This window comes from Punctularia strigosozonata, assembly GCF_000264995.1.
Source record: "Punctularia strigosozonata HHB-11173 SS5 unplaced genomic scaffold PUNSTscaffold_9, whole genome shotgun sequence".
Lineage (NCBI taxonomy): Eukaryota > Fungi > Basidiomycota > Agaricomycetes > Corticiales > Punctulariaceae > Punctularia > Punctularia strigosozonata.
The window spans coordinates 60558-80722 of NW_006767441.1; the positions used below are offsets into that span (position 1 = coordinate 60558).

Genomic DNA, 20165 nt, shown 5'->3' on the forward strand with positions numbered 1-20165 from the left:
GACTACATAGTTGTCCCATGTAATGCAAGTGACACAGTGGCTATGGTACTATACTGTATGACATGACCCATTATTAATGCATATTTGTGATTGAGCATGCATGTCATGATAGTACTTGGACATCACGAGTAGTAATATAACATGATGTGGTACTACATCCCTACATCAAATATAGCTCAGCTAATTTATACATCCTAGATGTATCACACTGTGCATGTGTTGGACGTAATTGATGTCCTGTATAGAGATTGGTATTCAATTACGGGGAAATTGGGGAAGCAAACATATTACATGCCATTAGTGCAGTATACTGCAAAAGGTGGATGATACACGGTGAAATACCAGTATTGGAATACCCTTCATTATAGATGTGAACAGATGCCACCCAGGAGCACTGGTATGGTGTATGTATAAAGCATGTCACTGACATATATCACAGATGCTCCATATATTACGGTGTGAAGTATTAAGCACCACCTCTGGCAGAGCCCACCTTGTATACATATGTACCCAGTGGGAACTCCCAGGTTGTGTAAGATATCTTGGTCACCAGTGTTGAGACAACACATTTTCGTCAGCCGGAATGAACAGGGGGAAATCAACGGAGACATACCACAACACGGTACAAAAAGGAATCGATCCTATGAGGAAATACCAGCGAGACGTTACAACGCCTTGTAATCACTCAAGAGATGTCACCATGCCGACAACAGTGATCGCAGGTGAAAAATAGGCCGTTGACGAAGAGCTGGGGCAGTACAAGAACAACGGGACGTCACCACGTCACTGAGAATAACCGCCCATATCAGAAGGCCAAACGTCGCTGGAGGACGAAGAGCTACTCGAGGCCGGTCGGTCAACGACGGCTAGAAGTGAATAGGGTCCGAGGAGTCTGTGAGCAAGTAGTGTAGAGGGACTGTCATGTCAACCTACTCACCACTGAAGAGCGTAATGAGACGCGACTGCGTCTGAGAAAGCCAGATGCGGGTGAAGGGGCCAGTCGATCAACGACAACTCAAGAGGGGTGCGCAGATGCCACGCGATGATACCAACGAGACGTCACCACGTCTTAGAAATCAAAGGTCTCAGAGATCACTTGAAGCGATGTCACCACGTCGCTGAGGAAAGCTCGAGACAAGGAAGAGGTGAGTTCAGTGGGGGAGGTATCCAGCATCAAACATAGCATCCACGCATATATACAGAAAGCCAAGACAAAAAGAGAAGAAGGGCGAAGCACCAGAGAACAAGAATGAGTTCGCAAACATTGACAAGTACAATTAACGGAGTCACGTGCCGGCGGTGACGGAATGAGACATGCATATTCTTACGCTGTCGACTGCACGAGTGGCGTATGTGCAGCGCAGCAACCGGCTGTTCCGCTACCGGGACCTCGTCGGCAATCTACCTACCTACCTACCTTACATGTACATACCGAGTCACAATGTCGACCCCTAGGTGCCGCCGGTGCTCATCTTTAGTGCGACCACCCCTATGCACCGGGAATAGCAGAATGTTATTTGGCATCCAGACCTGCCATTGATCCGTTCGACACGAGCGAGATCATGACCGTTCTACTATTCTACGTGAAGCTGATGGTTGTTTTCTCGTTCGATATCATACGCGGCGCTTAGGATGGACTCCCGAACATACACGGACTTCAAGAGATTCCACGCGGCAATCACGAAACTTGGGCAAGAGGTCTTGTCGTACCATCAAGAAGGACTTCGACACACGATGCGGATACACTGCTGGCCGACGTCCTTGCTTGCCGGAAGAGTGGTGCACTTTGTCATTAGACATCTCCAGGAGCACCGGGATTTGAAGCTGCCCGCGGAGGAACTCCGCATCGAAACCCGCGCGAAGAGGATGCGGTCGGTCTAGGTCGATCCGGACTGGGGGAGAAAGTGCGGCGTGAACCCGCATCTCACGAGGTTCGCGAACGCCATTAAAACGACAGCGTGCTTGATAGATATTCGGATGTGTTTGCTAATTTCGAACATTTGGATGCGGTGAAGGCAAGGCATGCCGAGCGCACATCCTTAGGGGGTTGAGTGTTCAGCCCGACCAATATTCTATACAACAAAGTCCAGTGAAATATACATTTTGTTATGTGCAAGATCGTATCAAACCAAGGCCCCATAAGACATCTCAGCGCGATTGTTGCTCATCAGTCGCGCATATTCGAGCATCAACCTGAGGGAAAGAATGTCAGTACAGAATGTCGCATCGCAGTAAAGATGACCACTTGCCTGAACATGTACGCCGTCACGTCCTCCCGTCTCCACATGGTTTGGCTCCAGACTTTGCCGGCATCGGCGATCTTGCGCGCGAGCTCATCGTGGCCAGCGTCGCCGTTCACGCCGCCACGGAAGAAGGCCATGATATCGAGCAAGCCGGAGTAGTCGTTTTGGACCGGAACGTAATGTACCCAGGGCAAGATGCGCTCGGTGAACCACTCGGGGTAGACGGACGACTTCAAAACCATCGCGTTGCTAGTGATCAGTCGCTTGAACCTCGACGACCAGCCATTGCCGTCGACCTGAAGGGATGACGATGGTCAGCCGCCGTCGCGGATGGTATAGGATGAAGGCATACTCACGTCCATGACGTATTTGTACCGGCTCGCCTCCTTCAAGCTCATGCTGCCGCGCCAGTCGAACTTCTGGTCAAGCTCATCGCACATCTCCTTATCGCACTGCATCGGGCTGCCGGAGAAATGCACATCCATCATAGAGTCGTCGATGGTCGACCGCGGGACCTGTGTAACGTTCCAGTGCGCGTGGTCATCGGTGGCGATCCTGCGGGTCTCCTTCCAGAGTCGGCTGGTGCGGGACGTCGCTGGCGGCTCGCGCAGGAGTGCGACGGTGCCGGTCCGGTTCTCGCTGAGGGCGACGAGGCGCTGTCTCTGGGACTGGTAGCATCGCTCCTCATCTGAGCAGTACACGCCGGTGTTGCTCCCGTGCCAGAGAAGTCGACCCTGGCGCCCTTCCTCCGTCGCCTCCTTCTGGTCCCACGTCAGGTCGTTCTCGCCGAGGTCCTCAATATAGTTGAACGGTGTCGCGGGGCGAATGTCGCCGTGGAGCAAGGACGCGCTGTAGCTGAACTGGGGCGCGAAGACGATGTCCGGCAGAGGGGGGCCGATGGGGTGAGGCAGGAACTCGCCGTGGGTGTCGACAATGGAGGGGTGAAGGCAGGGATCCATGGCCTTGATGTGGCTATGAATGAACGTCCGGTTGCGGTTCGGGATGGCGAGGTTCGGGGGGAGCCGTGATTGATTCCCGGTCCGGGGCGGGCCCTTGCGCGCCGGTGAGGTAGGCGGACACGCCGTGAACCAGCCGACGTTCTCCAAGGAAGGGAGATGGTTAAGGTCCAAGTCTTTCGAACACCTCGTCAGCCGCGACGTCTGTGAGATAGATCGAAAGTAAAAGACAACACGCACATTTGCCTTGAGCGACGGCCTTGCGAGCCTCCTCCTTCATCTGCCAGCTCGACAACAAATTCGGGCCATCGTGCGGACTGAAGACGGCGCGGAAAGGCGGGATGAACTCCTCGATGGGTTCAAGGACCTCCATCATCTGGAACGCGCCATCGAGGTACAGATCGTGATTCGTGTTCTCGTGGAAGCTCATTTTGAGGATGTCGATGTACCCGTGCCTGTTCTTGCCGATCGTGTACGTCTCCTTGTGAGCCTCGTGCGCGGCCTGCGCGGCACGGAGCTGCTTGGGAGAGATCGCCCAGAAGTGCGCGACGTCGTGGTCTATCTGGTCGTACTCGTCGGGGAGCATGACTTTGTTGGCCTGGACGTAATCCCACCTACGACAAATATCCCGTTAGCTCTGCGGCTCCCTATACTCGGTCCGGATGAGGACGGACCAGTGGTCAAAACCCTTCGGAGGGAGACGCCCGTAGCGCCGTTTATACTCCAACACCGCCTCTTGGAGAGAACGGCTCTGGCGCTTCAACATCGTGTCCCATTTGTGTTCCGCTTTCTCAATGAGCTCGTGGATCGGATGGGTACCGTTAGGGTTCGCCACGAGGAGCCCGTCAGTGCGATACTGGTGGTTGTCGGCCGCTGCGTATATGGGTATCAATGTCGATGTTCATGTCAGAGATCGATTGCTGGCGGATCGTACCTGGGCGGGCCTCGACTTTTGGCCTCGCGACAAACGGAACACCAGTCTCCACCGACCCATGCGTCGATAAAGTCGCGGTCGCGGTTTGAACCAACCCGACAAGTGGGTGGACTGGAGGTTGAGAGGTGGTATGGTTGAAGGGGGCCATCCAGGTATAGAGTGCGCCGATGAGTAGAATTGAAACCAGCGCCCGGCGTCGAAGCCATCGTCTGTAGGGTGGCGACTGTAATCGCCACGAGTAGACGTTGACGAGACGCGACACTCGCAACGGCAGGGACGCGGTAAGCCAAGAGGACATTGAACCAGACATTGGAAGGCAGAATGTGCTGTGGGTGAACTGACGGGTGAGGATGAACAAGAGTCGCGAAATGAGGGTTCAGTCGCGATGGACAGAGATATATAGCAGACCAGCGCGGATGTCGGCGAAATGCCGCATCCGCCGATCGTTCTCAACGGACCGTCTAGGGGGGGGAACGACTTGCGGTAGGCGACCCGGCGACGGCGGCGCTGTCTCCTATGAAGAAGGGACCGGAATGTCCAGAGTTAGCGGGGCAGTTGAGGGAAGCAATCATGCAACGAGATGGGCATGAACTTATCACATCAAGTCCCCCAGAGCAGTATGACACAGGTTCGGCGGATTGATCTGTATGCAAAACACCATTAAACCATGTCGTTCGCTACTGTATCTCGCTCGCTTCCGCCACACGTGACGGCAGGAACGACCGAGACGAGCTGAAACCAAAGCGGAAGTGATCGAAACAGACTCGCAGATTACACGCCGTGCAACGTATTGCCTAGATAGTCGTACCAATGGCATGCAGCATGGGCGTAAAGGGTGCGGTCATAGACATTCGTAGCAGAAGTACTTCAGCTTGAAGGGCGATGCATCAGTCCACCCACGGTGCCGCCGCTTGTGAACAGATGCGGTCGTAGACATCGCATATAGCCAAAGCAATGTAGATGAAACCTCTTGCATCGCGTAGAAGAATGGCAGAGTAGTACTCGTGCATGTCTAGGTCGCGATGGTACATGGATATCACCATCGAGTCGCAGAGACCACTGACCCGGGGCTAACACAGTGAAATTGGTGGGCACCATGCACGTGACGTTTCATGGTCGTCCTCCTCCTGCCCCAGTCCGCTGTGAGTGTCTTCCCCGACAACTGCAGCAGCCTCACGGCAATCTAGCGACCTTCGGTTGATTCTCACTATTGGACCTCATCACCGGGTCACCATGATCGTGGATCCGGAAACAGGAGCTGTTCTGGGTCGCAACGGCCCCACTATCTCCCCATGGGCATGTCAATGTCTCGCCCAAGGGCTTGAAAAGTTGTTTCCACGTCGAAAGCCCCAATGAAGGTACGGGCCGTCGTCAATCCATGGGGCAGAGCCTATTCATGATCAGTGTCCCCTTGTCAGTGTGGTATGAGGATATGGCTGGGTCAGGTGGGTCTACTCCCCTTGATATCGCACCGTTAAACGTTGTACTGAGCCGACGCTGCACGCTCTTAGGAAGCGAGACAGCTGCGCACGTCCGGGAGAACGGCCGAATTACGATCATGTTCAGCGCCTTCGAGGGCGCGGCTATGATCCTGCGCCTCTTCGGGACCACCGTCGTCCACGAATTCGGCACGTCCGAGTACAACCGGCGGATCGACCTCTCCTCCCGCACACCCGGCTCAAGGGCGGTCGTCGAGATCAGGGTGCACAAAGCCGGCACGGTGGGTTTTATCTCGCTTCAAGTCGCCTGTCTTTTTTCTGTGATGCTGAAAACGCATTCGTGGATGTTACAGTCGTGTGGTTACGCGGTACCGATCTACACCTTCCAAAAACATCGCACAGCGCTGCTCAACTTCGCCTACAAGCGGGAGAATAAGGACCTCGCTTTTGATGGCGGTGGAGTCGCGGAGAAGGACGGCGCAAAGACGATCCGCCTCCAAGATGGCGAGGTCGAAGCGATCTGCGTGGACGGGCTGAAGGCGTACTGGAACGATAATAACATCGCGAGCATGGACGGCTTACCCGCGTTCGACGAATGTTATAAGAGCGCCCAGCCGGTGACGCACGCCCCGATTGAGGAGCCGAAGCGGAAGCTTGACACGAAGGAGGCCTTCGCCAACCTCGATGCCGAAGCAGACAACCAACTATCCAAGGCTCGCCCGGCCATCGAACGAGATGTATCTCTCATCACGCTAGGATTTATGGTTGGCCTCTGCACCACCGCCATAGCGAGCTGTTTTGCATCAAAATTACATTTTGTTTAGGTTTTACTGCGCCGAACGTGTATGTATCCCTTGTACACCATGTAGTTTCTACGCCTCGTACGAACGTCCCTTGGATAGCAACATGAACTGTCCAAAGCGAATAATGATAAGCAAATTGCACCGCGCTGTGCCTTCACCACCTCGTGATATCTGCCTCAGCCTCCCCGAACACGCTCGTCTTTTTTATGCCAAAGCCCTCTTCCGGCTGCTCTTCGGTCTCCGCGCCAGATGCGTATAGCCCCGGGAACTCCCTCTTCAAGAATCTGAGAATATGCCCGTTGATCTGCTCGAACTCGAGCAAGAACCCGTCGTGGCCGTCGGGGGACTGGATCACCACCAGCTCCGCGCCGGGGATGTGCGCCGCGATCTCGCGCTGCTCGCCGATGGTGAACAATCCGTCGGTCTGGATGCCAATGACGAGCGCCCTGGGCGGAAGCGTCGCCGTGATCGGGCCCGCCGGAACCGTCGTTGCCGAACATGTCCGGTCGACCGTGATCGTTGTCGTGCTCGTCGTGGACGTCATTCACGGATGGATGGGGCCGCTCGCAGACCAAGGTCAGTGGGGTCGCGTCGGAATCCCCGTGGTATCTGGGACCGAGATGATCTCAGCGTGACGGACGAGACGGGGAAAAGGATGTGCCGCTGACCGTGTGTAGAATACATCGCACTATCCCAGCCGACGCCACGCTCGTGAGCGGCTCGTCTTGCGAATGCCGATGATGCAAGGCGTCGCCGTGATGGAGACTGCCAAAGCGTCGTCGCCGAACATGTCCGGTCGACCGTGATCGTCGTCCTGCTCGTCGCTATCGTCGAACACGGAAGATGGGCCTGCTCGCGGATTGAGGTTGGTTTGGTCGTGGCGGAATCCCCGGGGTATCACGCACCGAAACAGCCGCGTCTTCTGCTTGTCCGACCAGTGCTTGGACCCGCCGGTAGGGCCCTTGTCATATATATCCGTGCCCTTTTGCCGCCGATCGCACGGGATCGCGACGTCCGCGCCCGCCAGGTCGCCTTTCCGCCTGGTCTGGTCTGGTGCTGCCGGCCCGACGGTGACGAGGACGAGGACGCAAACGGCGCGACCTACACATGCGGCACCTGTAGATGTGCCCGAGTCTCAGCCGCTGGCCCAGTACCGATGGGAGAAAAACCAGACGCTTACCGATGAAGCGCAGACGAAGGAGTGTGAGTTCCAGCGGCCTTCGATTCGCAGGATCGTGTACATCTTAAGCGCGGTGTGTCAGGAGCATTCCGAGTTCATCTACTCAGCGTCAGACATCGAATTAACTCCTACCGAAATGCAATACTCATCGTACCCAAAGTTGATGATGCTCGCGGCTCCGTTGCCGTCGTATGACAGTGCAGTCTCCATCCAGCGCTTGAGTTGAATAGGCTAGGCCGTCTTGTGCTCGCATCAGGATGAAGATAGGGTAATGGAGTTTGTCGAAAGCGGCTCGTGTTGGTGCACTGGATGTGAAGGCCGAAGTGCAATGTCCGGCGGAGACTCTACGCGCGCTACTCATTTTTTGCTCTCGCCACATCGACCTTCTGTTTAACGTGCACAACCCTCGTCTAAATGGTCGTTACAAGTCAGTCATCCCACTCCTGGTGCTAACGCCATCGGCTCCACCTTACATTCGTACTCAGAGTCCGGCCGCGACAGGAAGAGAGTTCGTCGCAAGAAGTCATCTAGCAAAAAAATCAAGCCGCAGGAGTCTTCGTGTCAGTTCGTTCTGTCGGTAGTTCGATTACTCTGCTTTAATTGGATTGTTTCACAGTGGAGCAGAAACCTAAGAGAAAGCATCACGGCCGGCGCTCTGTTGAAGGGCAGGCGAAGAAGAACAAGCATTTCGTCTACTCAGGCGCGTTACATCGTACTCTGGTCAAGCGTAGCAAGTACAAGACTCGTGAGTGTTTTTGTTCATGCCCAGTACAGAACGAAACTTCTCATGGTGTACGACAGAGTACATCTATCTCCGCGAGTATCCGATCACGTTCTTCAAAGGCCACAAGAACAATGCCGCCGTACAGAAGACCGTCAAGCGCCTCTGGGGCGACATCCTTCCCTTGCCGCTCCTACATATTCCTCGCAACATTTGCATCACGTTCACGGCTCGTTACGCTTGCATCCGCCCACCGCCTCAACATCCCGAGCACCTGGTCCTGGTTATGAAGGACGTGTTCCCGCCTCATCACTGTGTTCGGCTAGGGCAGATTCGTCAGAGGCTCGAGGACTTGGGGCCGAAGCGATACAGCAAGGCCAACGTGGAGAATCCGAGGTCCGACATCGTGGAGGCCTTGCACCTTGGTATTTGGGCACACTACTCTCCGGTTCCGATGGTCAGCAGGGAGACACGTCTTCAGTCGGAAGAAGTTCAGCAGGTGATTCAGGAAATGTTCGAATACCTGAAGGCACACTTCGCCCCGAAGATCAACAGTATCTTGAAATATCACGCCCGCCCGCAATTCATCTTGAAGCAAATGTGAGTTTCAGTTGATTGGTACGCACACGTCACCGACAAAGTATCCAGGGTGGCAGAGCACGTTCGTAACGTGCTCGGGGATACTCTGAAAGAGAACCCGTGGTTGGACATGAACGGTGCCTTCTTTACAATTGCGTGCGCAGTGGGCAGCAGCGAGCTGTGGCACTTGGACTGGAACGACGACTCCCGCCTCTATGCCATCATATTCTGCGTCAGTCCTGACGAGGAAGGCTGGGAAGGTGGTGACTGGAACTTGCCGCAACTTGGGTATCGCATACGTTTGGAGCAAGGTGATCTGATGTTTGTCCTTGCTCGGCGTCTGGTGCATTGCGCCAGCACCATGCTCAAAGGCAGGCGGATGGTCTTTACCTGTTTTACTGATCGCTTCATTGTAAACATGCTTACCAAGGCTCCGTCGTATTTTGACCTCCAAAGGCTCTTCAACCTGTACCGTTAGATATAGTGGTACTACAATCTTGCTATACAAAATTTCCAGACCACTCAGTGTGTATCTCCCTTACATACATACTCGCGCTCCACAGAAGCATGACAGAAAGAATATTACACGAACGGACATATTGACCAGTACACTGTTGAACAGTGGCGGAGCAGTGTATCGCCGCAAGGATGTTCTTCCCTCGAGAACCAGGCCCGGTGCAGTCCGTTGGTGTTCGACATGTGTGCATGTGTGGACAATCAACTTCATGAAACGATTATTTTGGACTACATATCGTACTTAATGTCGGAACTCCAGTATCTCCGTGCCTCGCCAATCCATACCATACGATAACGAGCATCGCATGCATCAGCAAAACACCTTGGATCTGAGCGGTCTTGCCGGTCTGATGATCTGGTGGCAGAACGGGTCAGACCGACATGCTGCTGCAAGATTCTCGCAGGACGGATCTGGTCGTCAACCCTGCGACAGGACCATAAGGGTTGCTTCGTCGGCGTCCATTGCGCCTCGGCTTCTCTCTGCCACGCCGAGTTCTTCCTCGACCGAGTGGGTCGGTAACGCATTTTTATTTATTCTTGGTTTTGGACGAGTTCGGTGTCTCGACGCTGACATTGCGAGTCGCTCAGGCGCCTACTTCGACTACCGCCCCCAGAACGCTGCAAGTCACGCTTCCTTCTGGTGCTCCTATTTCGTTACGGCAATCTCAGTGACGGGCTCTTCAGACTGTGTAGGTGATCGAGGTCGCCGATCCGTCGCATCCGAGCACGAAGCGCCTCCCCCGACGCTGGACCGTGTTCGACGAGGTCTACAACTTCCGCTCGGACCCGCGCACGCGCGGAGCGTCCGTGGTCCTGACGGTCGACAAGTCCACATATGTGGACGAAGGGACGAGGCGCTTGACCATGGATCACCGCATCCGATCGCTTGGTGCATGGAGCACCCCGGAGGTACGAGAGACGAACGACCGCGCGCCAGGCATAACTGAGAAAAGTCGTCTTAGCGACGAACGAGAGCGGACGGCCGGGTCGCAGCTTCTACACGGCGCTGGGGCATACCGAAGAGATCTGGCGCGACGAGCGGTTTCTCTCGCACGTCCTCGGAGGAATCGTGTGGTCGATTGAACAAACCGCTGGCCACGGGATGTAGCGAGATCCGGCCTTTGCTGAGTGAACCTTGTTCATATGCCACTCCTCACGCTGTCGCTCTCAGCATCTTTTGTTCCCAGTCTAATCTTCGTTGTCATACGGTATGAGTCTATATATATACTGTTAGCATTGCCCACTGCGAATGATGGGGTGCTTGAACTATAACCGGGAGCGCCTGCGAGGAAGATAAGGAAATGGATATAAACCCCCGCTAGTGCCCGCATTCGCAGCTCACACAACCGGCATTCAAGTCGGTCAGCATTATCTGCGCCGTGTGCCGGTTCTGAGTCGCCATGCTCCGATTCGGACTCGATTTCGGGATTGATCTTGTACTCTGGAGCAACCACTGGCGCGTGCGTGATGCTGCCGCCGCCGACCCATGGTGATTGAGCTTGAGGTTGTGTCGATGGTCCAGCGGTGGGGTCTGGCTCGAGGACCAAATCCGAATCAATCTTGGAATTCGTGTCTAGAGATGATCAGGCTTTCATTAATCTTATCGAGGGTATTGAGGCCGATAGTACTGACTTTGTAGAGGCCTCCAAATTTTCTCATACCGCGTGCCACCGGTCCATTCGACCTCATCGTCCTGAGAAGTCGGGATTGTCTGCCAGGATTTGCCGCTCCATAGGTCGGCGACCCATTGGTCGATATCGGCATCTGGATCGTCCTCGAGTGCGTTGCTCATGGTACATGCAAGAGAAGTTTGATCACATTGACACTGCCACCATTGTATTGTATGCCGCATTGAACTCCGACTGATATGTTGAATAAGAAACACATGTATTCAGTCAGTTCATAAATATGACCCGTCAGATTTGCGATTGCGCCGTCTCGCGACGAAGTCCCTCAATGTGGCAAATGCCATATCTCACGAAGCCGTCTCGTCATCGTCGTCGCCCACTTTCCATGCCCCCCCCCTTGCGCACAGCATGCTCCGCTTGGACTCGGACTCGAATACGGTCATCAAATACGATGCGAAGCTCGCCTTTGAAGACCGCGCGAAGCTCACCATTGAAGAACGCGCGAAGCTCACCGTTGAAGACCGCGCCAAACTTGCCGCCGAAGACCACAAAGCGCTGGCGCTTGAAGACGCTTAGCGCTGGCGCTTGAAGATGCTTAGCGCTTATGCTTTGCCATCTTCACGCTCGCGCTCGTCATCGAAGACGATGCGAAGCTCACGGTTGAAGACCGCGCCCGTGCGGAGCTCACCATTGAAGACCACGCGAAGCTTGCCGCCGAAGACCGTAAAGCGAGAACACTAGATGCCCGACAACGTATGGCGCTTCGTCCGGCACGTCCCCAACGCGCTCGTCATCAACCTCGGCGACGCATTACAACTGTACGCATCGTCTCATCTTTCTCCTTTCCCCCTCTTCCGAGTCCCCAGCTCACCCGTTGCATCGACAGTCCTCTCCGGCGGCTTCCTCAGTAAAGTGCAGGCACTCGAAAACGTTTAGCGCTTGTGCTTGAAGACAACGCAGTACTCCTTCATGAAGACAACGGCATAGCACTTGCGCCGAACACCCTGGGCTCACCGGGCTTGCCCTTCAAACAGCCCCAGGCTTCGCCTTTCAAATGGCCCGGGCTTCGTCCTCCACACCCGGGCTTTGCCCTCCAAACCGCCTGAGGTTCACTCTCCGAAACGTCCCCGGCTTCTTAACCCAGCCAGAGTCTTCGCCCTCCACACCCGCGCTTTGCCCTTCAACCCGTCCCGGGCTTCGCCCTCCAAACCGCCTAAGGTTCACCCTCCGAAACGCCCCCGGCTTCTTAAACCGGCCAGAGGCTTTGCCCTCCAAGCCGCCCGGGCTTTGCCCTCCACGCCACCCGGGCTGCACCCTTCAACCCGTCCCAGGCTGCTGGCGAGGAACACCAGTGGTGTTCCTCGCCACCGCGTCTGCCCAGCAGGTCGGTACCTCCGCTGCGGAGACCCACCCGGCCCTTTCCTACCAGACCTGCACCTCGTCCGGCTGCACCAACGTCGCCGGTAGCGTCACCCTCGACTCCAACTGGCGCTGGGTACACAACGTCGGCGGCTACACCAACTGCTACACCGGTATGTCCATCCTCCCCTCATCCCCACTCTCACTCAGTGTCCTCACCCTTCTTCGTAGGAAACCAGTGGGATGCCACCCTCTGCCCGGACCCGGCCACCTGCGCGAAGAACTGTGCTCTCGACGGCGCCGACTACTCCGGCACCTACGGTATCACCTCCTCCGGCTCCGCCCTCACCCTCGCCTTCAAGACAGGCAGCAACGTCGGCTCCCGCGTCTACCTCATGAAGGACGACAGCACCTACGAGACCTTCAACCTCCTCAACAAGGAGTTCACCATGGACGTCGACGTCTCCAAGCTCCCCTGCGGTCTCAACGGCGCCGTGTACTTCTCGGCCATGAGCGCGAACGGCGACGCGTCCTCGACCAACGCCGCCGGCGCCAAGTACGGCACCGGCTACTGCGACTCTCAGTGCCCTCACGACCTCAAGTTTATCCAGGGCCAGGTGAGAACGATGTACCTCCTTGCTTGCCGTTCATGCCTAACGCTCTCTTGCCCACAGGCCAACATCATCGGCTGGAACGGTACCTCCGCCAACTCGGGCACGGGGTCCATCGGCGCCTGCTGCTCCGAGATGGACATCTGGGAGGCCAACTCCATCTCCGAGGCGGTCACGCCCCATCCCTGCACGGGCACGGGCATCACCGCCTGCACGGGCTCGACGTGCACCTCGACGTGCGACCAGGCCGGATGCGACTTCAACTCGTACCGGATGGGCAACACCATGTTCTACGGCCCGGGCATGACGGTCGACACGACCAAGCCGATCACGGTGGTGACCCAGTTCCTGACGTCGGACAACACCACCACGGGCTCGCTGTCCGAGATCCGGCGGTTCTACGTGCAGAACGGGGTGGTGATCCCCAACTCGCAGTCGACGATCGCAGGCGTGAGCGGCAACTCGATCACGGACAGCTGGTGCGCTGCACAGAAGACGGCGTTCGGGGACACGAACACGTTCCAGTCGCTCGGTGGGTTGAAGCAGCTGGGCGCGGCGTTCGCGAAGGGTATGGTGCTGGTCCTGTCGATCTGGGACGACTACGCGGTGAACATGCTCTGGCTGGACTCGGACTACCCGACGAACAAGGACGCGTCTGCACCCGGTGTCAAGCGCGGCACTTGCGCGACGACGTCCGGTGTCCCCGCGGACGTTGAAGCGAACGGCGGGTCGATCTCGGTGACTTACTCGAACATCAAGGTCGGTGACATCGGGACGACTTTCAAGGCTGGCCGTACGTTTCTCTCCTCTCCCCGTCGCTTCTACTCGCTAACATGCGCTTTCGTTCCTCAGAGTCCTCCGGCAGCGGATCGTCTGGCTCTAGTGGGTCCAGCACCTCGACCGCTTCCGGCTCTGGTTCTACCGGCTCGTCCGGCTCGGTGGCCAAGTACGGACAGTGCGGCGGCACCGGTTACACCGGCGCGACGACCTGCGCGTCTGGCTCGACCTGCACCGTCCTCAACCCCTGTGAGTATCCCCCCCTTTCGCCTGAGTCGAGCAGGAAACTGACAATCCTCCACAGACTACTCGCAATGCCTCTGAGTTCAGCGACCTTTGGTCCCTCGCTTGTAGATGAGGGTTAGAGTGTAGCTTCGTGGTCGCCAAAAGGCTGCTGTGCTAGGAGGATCGGATGTTCGGATTGTACCAGTAAAAAGGATCTTGGATACCACGCATGCAACCGAATACGGTCTATCGTTGCGGTGTCCGCGTTCTCGAGCCCAGATAGCTTGCGCGGTCACCATTATATGAGTAAGGCGGTGTCTTGTCTTCCGTGGTGGACCGAAACGTTGCAATGTCCATAACAGTACATGGTCAAGTTGCCGGAATATAAGGGGCGTTGTACAGACCTTTAATCTATGTTTTCACTCTGTCGCCGCTCGCGTGATGATTCAAAGAAGGGAACGTGTGCCTAAAATGTGGTCGTGATTATTGAGCTCCAATATACAGGACTTAAAGGATGCTGTGATCCCCCCTCGGCGCTAATCGCGATACAATAAGCAACAACACAACGTCAAGGCGCATCATGTCTCCTTCACCCGCGCCCATACTCAACTACATGGACGATGGTTCCGCTGCTCACACCGCGGCTCTGCAGGAGAAGATAGACAAGTTGGATTGTGTGAGTGGCGGTCGGCTGGAGCGCACTGGAGCAAAACCGGAGACTCAGAGTGCGATCTAGGGCCTCGACTCAATACCTCGCACTGACGGCAGATTTCGAACGAGTCTGCGCACGCTCAGCGGGCTGTGTAGCAAGAGCGGGCTCCTACCCACAAGATGCAGGTTATCGGGGCCTGTGAATGTTGGGGATGATCCTCCTTGCTATGGGGGATCCGCGAATGTGTACCGAGGGACCTACAACGGTATCTCCGCAGCGCGTCGAATACGAAACTGATTCCGGTACTGCAGGGTTCGTTCAGCGACGTGTCCGGCGCAACGTCGTGCTGCACCTGCTGCTCCGGCTTCTACCAGGATCAGACGGGCCAGACGTCGTGCACGATCTGTCCTGCCGAGGGAAGCTTTGCACAAGGCTACTCCGACCCCGGTGCGACCGACGTTGACCAATGCACTGCGCAAGCCGGCGCCGTCGCCACTTGCGACCAGGACACCTCCACTGGCACTTGCCGTAAGCGATTTCCACTTCCCGTTCCTTATCCGAATCTTCGTACATGAATATATCGACTACATGTTCTATTATACCCCTTACATCCACGTCAACGCGGCCTGTCCCCTTCCGCATCGACAGCAGCAAGGCGGGCGCCGTTCCGGGTGGTGAAACCCTGTCGGATCGCTCCAAGCCTCCGTGGGTGCCGTCCGAGCAGGAGAAGGAGGTGCGAGGGAGGAAACGCGGCCTGTCTCCATCCGCATGAACAGCAGCAAGGCGGGCGCCGTTCCGGGTGGTGAAACCCTGTCGGATCGCTCCAAGCCTCCGTGGGTGCCGTCTGAGCAGGTGAACAAGGTGTGAGGAAGAAACGGTGCTGGCGAGGATGAGACTTGGTCAAGAGAATTTTTATTTCATGAATTCACGTGTATGATTCAATGATCACCTGACATAAACAATGACTCTTGCCGTTCGTCCGTCGTCCGTCAATTGAGAATACATGGATTGAGGATACAGATCATTCGGGAAACGCAGCGCGCGGACGAAGCATTCGCCGGGCAATCTCATCATTCTTTACTCTCGGTGGTCTCGGCTTCGCAGGCCATTCGCCATGGGGAAGGCGACGGCGCGAGCATGTACGACGGATATGTTCTTCAATATAATCGCGGATCGGCCAGTAATCCTCCAAGGACGAGAAAAAAGGGTAGACTTCCAAGACCTATCATGGTAGACAACCATCAGTCAAGGAATCAGGTGAGCGGAAGAGCGTGGCGTTTACCTTGTACAGGAATTGATCCACACGATCCTGGTCCTGCGCGTCGAGCGGGAGTGCGCACAGGAAATGGTACGCCAGGAGACGGATCTGATAAGTGATGGACGGCCAAGAGTTCTCGATGTCCTCGTCGACGGGGCCCATGCGCTGGAGTATGTTAACTCTGCGGGAAGCAGCACTTGTTGGCCTAGGGATTTTAGCTGATGCGGGCGGGGAAGCATAACGATTTGCAAGATTGTCCTCCTTGAGGAGGCGATCGTACTCCGAAGGCGACAGGTACATGATGGGGATGGGGATGGGGTTGCAGGAAAGCTAGGAGATAATGCGCAATGATAAGAATTATGTATACGACAGCACGAGAAGGGGCCTCACCTCGCCGTGAGTTCAGGAAGGCCAAACTTTGATGATGCATAACACCGGATCACATGAAGGGATGTGAAGAGTTAAGGTCCAGACTACTGAAAAGCAGATATGGTAGGTCCTATGCGGATGTTCTGACGCCAGCTACTTGCACGGCAGAGGAGGTGCTACAATCATCGCCGTCAACACCGCGACAGTTGTTGTATGAAGACGCGGAGCGGTGATTCGGGTGCTACAGGTGTTGCAGTCAACACCGCGAGCCTGAGTGAGTCGAACCGTAGCCGTCGCGGTCAACACCGCAACGGCTGTTGCAAGAGAAGAGTGATGAACGATGAGGAGGTAAGACGGCGGTGAGTGGTGAAGCGAAGCCAGCTTGAAGGAGGCAAGTCGTAGGGTCAGATGGATTCCCACCGGTACCGGTCAGATTGCGTGACATCAAACGGCTCACCTTCTTGCACTTAAATCTTCAAGCGACTGAGGTGGTGACCTCGCGACCCGCACTCCTACTTCCTTTGGACTGTCATACAGATAGCGGACGGTACATTCACTTTATAGGAGTCCAACAAAATCGATCTCACCCTCCTTTACGTCCAGCCCTCCCCGAAGTTGACTGGTCGTGCCCGCGAGCCAGTCTGCATCGTACATCGCCTTGGGCAACGCAGGTACTGGTGACCGGGTCGACTGCAACGAAGCTCCATACGGTCCCAACGCTAGAACTCGGTCGGAGCGCGCTCGTGCCGCTGGTTGAGATCCTCTAGAACTCAGGATATCGTTCCTCCCTGTGTCGATTACTTCCATTATCAAGTCCACCTCTTGCCGCTGCCACGCCAATGCATGAGTTCTGTGACGGACAGATGTCGATTCAGTGTCGGTTTCGTCGGAACTCATCCCGTCTTCAGTGAGTAGTGCCAGGACTTTTCGCCTCTTGTTCCACTTGTCAACCTCGGATGGAGACGTCGCCTTCTTCGCCTTCACATCGCAAACATCTAGACGACGGATATATCGCTGCCAAAATAGGTGAGCAACTCGTCGAGAATTTAGATTGAAAGCTTACACGATGCTTTCGCGACCGTTTCCGTGCCTGTTGCTCCAACTTAGTCTCCTTGTCATTCATACGCAAAGCGACCTCTTCTCCACGCTCTGGGCACACGCGGCCGGTCCCAACATCCGTTACCATCTTTGGCAGGCAGTCCACCCAGGAACTGCGGAGTCTCGTCCAGATCTCCCAGACGAGATCCTCCCAATATAAGAAGCTTGCTGGCGGCACCCGCTCAATCTTCCGGTTGCTGTTCATGAATACGAACCCATGCTCTTCGCCCTGCAGCTTGAACATTTTCTGGGCAAACATAGCCACAATATAGCGATTCCAGCGATTGTCGGTAGGCGCGATCAAAGAAAAGCGCACGTCTTGGTGATCTGGTCCAACAGCAAGCGACCCTGCGTTGAAAGCAGCGACATCCTCTTCGTCAGCCTCCTTAGCCTTCATGGTGATCTCCTTCTGGTCTCTGATCCCCAACACTCCGTAGAGCACCAGGCGCGCTTCCTCCTGGTAAAATGCTTCAATTATCGCGCTGGAGGCGACCTTATAGCGACATACCAATTGCACATTGCGATAAGCCCCAGCAAATTTGGCTTTCTCATCCTTTAGTTCCCTCAGGGTCTTCTTCTCGCCCGCGGATTTCCTCCCCTTGCCTATTGTTCTAAACATGCTCGGGGGACTGAGTAGAAGGCGGGCATTGACGTCAGACTGCGTTGGGGATAGTCCTGTAGCGGGACCGGGGAGCGACCCTCCGGCGGAGACCGGAGCCATTGGAGCTGTTGGTGTATCCACATTGGTCACATTAGACGCCTCCGCCTCGTTGGAGACCGGAGCCATTGGTGTTGCTGGTGTGTCTGCATTGGTCACATCGGACGCCGACACATCGTTGGACCCGGTTGCTTCATTTGATGGCGGCTGGTCGGTTGATGTCATCTGCTTTGGCGCCGGCGGCGTGCTGCTCCCAAAACGGATTTGCTATGACACTAATCAGCGAAAGATCACGGCAAAACGCGTACGTGTTTACCTCGAATTGGCGCGTAAATCTTTTCTCTAAAGCTGTCATTGCAGCATATAGTTCAGCGTGGCTGGCCTCGAGCCTGTTCTTCTCGCTAGTCAAATTCTACGAGCCCATCAGCGTCATCGATCATTCAGCAACAGATTCTTCTCACTTCAAACCTCTCCTCGAACTCCTGGTTCTGAGCCTGCTTCCTCATCAGCGTCATCGATGGCTCTAGGCATCGACATCTTACCTCAATCTTTTCCTCGAACTGTTGGCTTCGGTCCTGACACCGCGCCGGCATTGCTCGTCAGCGTACTCTGATTGGCTGAGTACACAATGGACATACCGTCATCGTTTCATTGAACTGTTCCCGCTCGGCCCTCGCTTGATCTTGCTCGCGTTTCAAATCAGCCTCAAGCAGTTTGATCGAGGCATCTCGCGTCTTTATTTCTTCCTCTAATCGTCGCTGATCTTGTTCGAGCCGTGATATGGAATGCTCCCGTTCTCTCTCCCGCCACTCGAGCTGCTGCACGCGCGCAGTCCCGGAGTTGAGCTTCGCCCTGAGCTCTCCATTGGTCCTCCTCTCATCTTGAAGCGATTTGTTCAAATCCGTCACAAACGCCTCGGCGGAGGCGACGCGAGCTGCAAAGTTGATCTCGAGCGTCTCCCTCAATCTCCTCTCCTCCTGGAGCTCCTGCTGCAGGCCATTTGCCGTGGCCGCAACCCCCTCGGCGGCAGTAATGCGAGCCGAGAAGTCGCTCACAAGCATCCCCCTCAATCTCTCCTCCTCCTGGAGCTGCTGCTGCAGGCTATTTGTAGCGGTATCGCTACTGACACGAAAACGCTTCATAGCGTCGCACTCCTCCGAGAGTTGAACCAGCTGCTGTTGGCTATCAGACTGTGCCACCCGCAGGGCCTCAAGCTGATTCGCCAGCTCCACATTGCGGCGGTGGGCAATCCTGGATGCTACGACGGCCCTGTCGTTCTTTTCCTCCATTCGGACAAATAACCGAGTCGGGCTGGGACGAAAATAGGTGGGCGCATTGTTCAGTCGCCTCATCTTTGCGGCAGCAGTATTGACCTGGTACTGGGTTGGCGGGACAACCAGCATCTGGCTGACGGCATTGTTGTCATCGTCGTCGGGTCCCGCCATTTCGGCTTCAGCAATGGCCAGCATGCCAGAATTATCGCTTGGTCCCGCCATCTTGATGGCCAGCGCAGGAGGCCTCCCGGCGAGAGCGGACATCTCGCCTGACGGTCCTGGTCCCGGGTGCGAGAAGCTGAAGTCCGCCGAAGGCATTGCTCCTGGCATCTGCCAAGCCGGCTCCGAAAGCGGAAGCCCTGCAAGCGGCTCACGCGACACGAACTCGGAGGACTCTTCGCGGGTCCGTTTCTTCATAGTCGACGATCCGCCAGCGGAGGTTTCGACTACAATCTCGCTCTCGCGCTACACCATGTTTTAGACTACAGAAGCGCTCAATGCCACTGGCACTCACCCACAAAGTACGAGTATATTGAGCTTGCTGCATTGCGCGGAAAATATGTTCGTGGGGGCGTTGAGGTGAGGACGGATTCTTGACGTCGGAATCTTTGCTCACAGGGTCTATATTCAGGAGTATCGATTGTTTTCGACTCGAGCGCAACACTCTTGATTGTTTTTCGTCCGAACGTGCCACATTGATTGTCAGCTATGGTTCTACGGCTCTTGAAAGCTGCCATTGCCATGCCGAGCCTTATTGTCAAACTACGGTGACCGTTCCGTCTTCGTAATGAGACCGTGGGATTGTGGCGTCATCAAGGAATGAATCGGCGGTGAGCACCAGGTTTCTTTTTGTCTTTTTGTCATAGTTTTTGATATTCGGTGCTT

At 55.7% G+C, this 20165-nt stretch overlaps 7 protein-coding genes across 7 annotated transcripts; 4 read left to right on the plus strand and 3 right to left on the minus strand.

Annotated features, from left to right (window-relative positions):
- Positions 1-2092: 2092 nt before the first annotated feature.
- Positions 2093-4067, minus strand: PUNSTDRAFT_104368 (uncharacterized protein). The gene is made up of 5 exons (XM_007385179.1): positions 3874-4067; positions 3440-3813; positions 2600-3375; positions 2250-2539; positions 2093-2193 (listed from the first exon to the last, which is right to left on the minus strand). Exons 1-5 carry the CDS (start codon positions 3963-3965, stop codon positions 2124-2126), a joined length of 1602 nt encoding a protein of 533 aa, XP_007385241.1. The 5' UTR covers positions 3966-4067; the 3' UTR covers positions 2093-2123.
- A 1306-nt stretch (positions 4068-5373) lies between these two features.
- PUNSTDRAFT_71840 (uncharacterized protein) lies at positions 5374-6396 on the plus strand (the record flags this gene model as incomplete). The annotated part of the gene is made up of 5 exons (XM_007385180.1): positions 5374-5491; positions 5552-5582; positions 5649-5853; positions 5926-6033; positions 6082-6396. Coding segments are annotated over 5 exons (777 nt in total), but the record flags the coding sequence as incomplete, so codon positions are not given.
- A 133-nt stretch (positions 6397-6529) lies between these two features.
- Positions 6530-7765, minus strand: PUNSTDRAFT_135649 (uncharacterized protein; the record flags this gene model as incomplete). Its single annotated transcript, XM_007385181.1, has 5 exons — positions 6530-6821; positions 6874-6984; positions 7083-7491; positions 7556-7593; positions 7710-7765. 5 exons carry the CDS (start codon positions 7763-7765, stop codon positions 6530-6532), a joined length of 906 nt encoding a protein of 301 aa, XP_007385243.1.
- A 1184-nt stretch (positions 7766-8949) lies between these two features.
- PUNSTDRAFT_34672 (uncharacterized protein) lies at positions 8950-9204 on the plus strand (the record flags this gene model as incomplete). Its single annotated transcript, XM_007385182.1, has 1 exon — positions 8950-9204. A coding segment is annotated over one exon (255 nt), but the record flags the coding sequence as incomplete, so codon positions are not given.
- A 3149-nt stretch (positions 9205-12353) lies between these two features.
- Positions 12354-14070, plus strand: PUNSTDRAFT_53391 (uncharacterized protein; the record flags this gene model as incomplete). Its single annotated transcript, XM_007385771.1, has 5 exons — positions 12354-12531; positions 12590-12975; positions 13033-13762; positions 13822-13995; positions 14051-14070. Coding segments are annotated over 5 exons (1488 nt in total), but the record flags the coding sequence as incomplete, so codon positions are not given.
- A 481-nt stretch (positions 14071-14551) lies between these two features.
- On the plus strand, positions 14552-15198 carry PUNSTDRAFT_135652 (uncharacterized protein; the record flags this gene model as incomplete). The annotated part of the gene is made up of 2 exons (XM_007385183.1): positions 14552-14647; positions 14935-15198. The coding sequence occupies 2 exons, from the start codon at positions 14552-14554 to the stop codon at positions 15196-15198; spliced, it is 360 nt and encodes a 119-aa protein (XP_007385245.1).
- Positions 15199-15644: 446 nt separating this feature from the next.
- Positions 15645-19827, minus strand: PUNSTDRAFT_45507 (uncharacterized protein; the record flags this gene model as incomplete). The annotated part of the gene is made up of 9 exons (XM_007385184.1): positions 15645-15845; positions 15906-16211; positions 16536-16564; positions 16838-17264; positions 17314-18273; positions 18323-18418; positions 18468-18581; positions 18645-19745; positions 19795-19827. 9 exons carry the CDS (start codon positions 19825-19827, stop codon positions 15645-15647), a joined length of 3267 nt encoding a protein of 1088 aa, XP_007385246.1.
- Between the last annotated feature and the right edge of the window lie 338 nt (positions 19828-20165).